The sequence below is a fragment of the Branchiostoma floridae genome, chromosome 5 (genome assembly GCF_000003815.2).
Source record: "Branchiostoma floridae strain S238N-H82 chromosome 5, Bfl_VNyyK, whole genome shotgun sequence".
Classification (NCBI taxonomy): Eukaryota; Metazoa; Chordata; class Leptocardii; order Amphioxiformes; family Branchiostomatidae; genus Branchiostoma; species Branchiostoma floridae.
The window spans coordinates 2,635,607-2,638,727 of record NC_049983.1 but is presented as its reverse complement, the minus strand read 5'-3'; the positions used below and the strand labels follow the sequence as shown (position 1 = coordinate 2,638,727).

The 3,121-nt window shown below is 36.7% G+C and overlaps 1 protein-coding gene across 1 annotated transcript in view; it reads right to left on the bottom strand.

Moving 5' to 3' along the window:
• Positions 1-3,121, bottom strand: part of LOC118415516 — a 105,115-nt gene that overhangs the window by 38,998 nt on the left and 62,996 nt on the right. The window contains exons 16-17 of the mRNA XM_035820184.1: positions 1,149-1,270; positions 5-49 (exon numbers count right to left, since the gene is read on the bottom strand). Coding sequence (XP_035676077.1) covers positions 5-49; positions 1,149-1,270 — 167 coding nt within the window. The remainder of the gene's footprint in view (positions 1-4; positions 50-1,148; positions 1,271-3,121) is intronic.

Genomic DNA, 3,121 nt, shown 5'->3' with positions numbered 1-3,121 from the left:
TCACCGTGATGGTGGAATCTGCGTCGTACAAGTAGAACCGACGTGTCCTCTACAAAAAGATAAATCTGTTCGTCAGCATCATTCATCTTGTCATGTATACAATATGTTCTTGTTTATATAATGTACGCAGAACACATAGGCCAAATCACAGTCCTATGATTATCCTAAGTGTTTCGAAGTGCACTTTGTCCTACACATGTGAATAAAAATATGCACACCTAACGAAGGAAGATCTGTTCAAATACTTTATGTCTTTATATCTAACTACGATATACTGGAAAAACTCTGTAAGTTTGTCTACACATGCTTTAAGAAGAGAGAAGAAGCACGTACTTTATAGTATATGTATAGTTTTCCGTTTACTCCCTTTAATTTGGCTTTGTACCGATCTGACTGCATTTAGCCCCAATGGGACATGAATGTGCAATAAACTTCATTGTCATTATCAATTATTAACTTTTCATAAGCATCTGTGGATTGACATAAGAATTGAATGTTATTAATGTCGTATTGCTATCATTATTATCCACATAAACTCCACACACTATTTACAATTTGACAATAATTCGATTATGCCGCAGCAGTATAGAAATACGGAAAGTGTTACAAAATTTCTTTAATCCAACAATTGTGTCTAACCATGTGAATCTATAGCCGCAGGACTATTCTGATAAATAGGACAGTATTGTTTTATGTGTCGCCAGTATAATGAATGAATGAATGGATTAAGACCTTAATTGTATATTTCCACCCCACTTGGCCAAACACAGATCGCATGTTTCTCATATACTAAGTACATATTTGTGTACAAATAAACGTCTAATCTACTCCAGTATATTCGACTTCCTCTCACTTCTTGGTAGTTGCAGAAATGTAGCTAGCTGTATGGTTGGTTAGAGTTGGTTTATCAAAAGCTGTAAGAAATATCATTTTTATTTCTATTCAAGTACCTGAAGTGTAGAAATTTACTTAACACACATAGCCAAAAAATGTTTCTATCGCTATCACACGAAGGGCAATCTACAGTAAAATGTACTTCTCTTCTACTTTACGTAAACTACAAAATTGGCGGATTCTTTGGTCTAGGGGAGTGTGGTTAAGTCTTCTTGATCCGATGTGCAATTTGTGACATATGGTGCATGCAGTACCTCAAGATTCCCAGCTTCGTTGCTACCAGAGGCATCTTCAATAGTCATGACCACCGAGAACACGCCCGGGTCCTCACCCGCCATGTTGATCGTGTAGGAACTGGCAGAGGACTCCAGGGACTCTGTATTGTAAAACAAATAGTGATGAAAACTGTTTTAACACGTCAAGGAACGAACGAAAGTAACTTCATTTAAGGCTAGTAGGTCAAAAATATTGGAGTTTTTCTTTTATACAACCAGTAATGTCTTTCTTCTACTTATGTTTCGATGCCTGTTAGACATCTTCCCAAAAGCTTCTTACTGAATTACTGGTTGTGCAAAAGAAACTCCATGGTGCAAGGAACATAGATTAGGCCATGTTGATTTGATTATATGGATGACATCCGCGCTCGCACCAATTTTCGGCCATTTCCAAAAAAAAAAAAAAGTTTTGGACCACACAGTAAATTGTGCAAAGCAGCTGTAAAATGAGCACAAATATTCCGTAGATTGAAAAAAAAGTATCAGAAAATCGATAACTGATGCCATAGAATGCCAAAATAAATCTCAAAAGTCAAAGAATAAGATGTGAAAGGACAGAAAGAAAGAAAAAAAGGATTTTTGGTAGGGGTTTGTACATGTACCAGTAAATTCAGGATAGGTCCCGTTCAGGTCCAGAGGATCATTTCCAGGTGGACGTGAACCTGGACCTGATTGTCTGTGGAAACTTGAGAACTGATAATACTCAAAACAATGGTAATTGGTCAATTTTGCTACAAAGGAATCTCTACAAAGGATCATTGGACTACCACTGGCATTTTAAAATCCCATCTTCATGTAATAAAGGCTAACTGTCTCTGTACCTTTGCCTGTAGAAACTTGGTACAAGTGATTATAACCTCTACTCACTTCGCTTTTGTTGTCTTTTTGGCCCGGTAAGACCCCAAACACCCGCCGACATAGTGTGTCCATTTTGCAATTGGCAAACCCCGTTCGTCTGATTTTTTTTCAGGTCTGTTTATTTCAGATTGGTCCAAGAAGAAAAAAAATGTTTTGCACCCGTATGATGTACTGGTCGCAACATCTAACTGTTGGTATACCATACTATGTGTTTGTAGTCCTATGTTCAACCTTCCTGGCCACTTTGATTACATACTGAAGCCAACTTTTTTTTTTGGCCAAACTTTTTTTTTTATTCGCTCGCTCGCATCAATTTTGGAGTTCCAGGAGGATGTCATCCATATAATCAAATCAACATGGCCTTACCAACCGTAATGTATTCTACTTTAATAGTTCTCATCAAAATAAAACATTGATAGCCAGCTGTATGCTGCTGTTCTTATATCAAATATCAATTAGTTGTTTCGAATATGGGTAATTATATAATAACAAACTACGTCTCTGTAAAAAAAAAGAAACAAAAATATCTATCGTAATACTATTGCTAAAATGCCACCGCGATTGAGGCGTCATTAAAGAAAATAGCACTTAACCCTCAAACACCCGAGTGGGGTCCATTTGGACCCCAGGCGTACATTTTCAAGTGCCATTTGAACATTTTTGATCTGAAGAAAAAATCCTTCTGTGACTTTGTCAGACAATATGTCTTATACCTTCTCCTAAGTTAAAGAAAAGATTGGTACAATTATGTGGAAATTATAAAGAAAGTTGGGTTCAGTCCCTCTGGGGTCCAAACAGACCCCAGCAAAAGTGTGCAGTTTTTTAAACAAACTTTGGAGGCTAACACCTTAACCACTTATAGTATGACTACTAAACTTTTAGACGATAATAAGAATGTAACCCTTAATCCTCACAAAAATTTCTGTGTCATCAACATGTAATGTGACGACATTATGACGTCATTTACCTAATCAGGGCGGCCATCTTGGTTTTTCGACCAATGACGTCATGAAATTAGCATAGATTATATTTTAGGAGTCATAAAAATTACATTGAATTTCATAGAATGTGTTTTAGGGAGAAAAAAGGTTTAC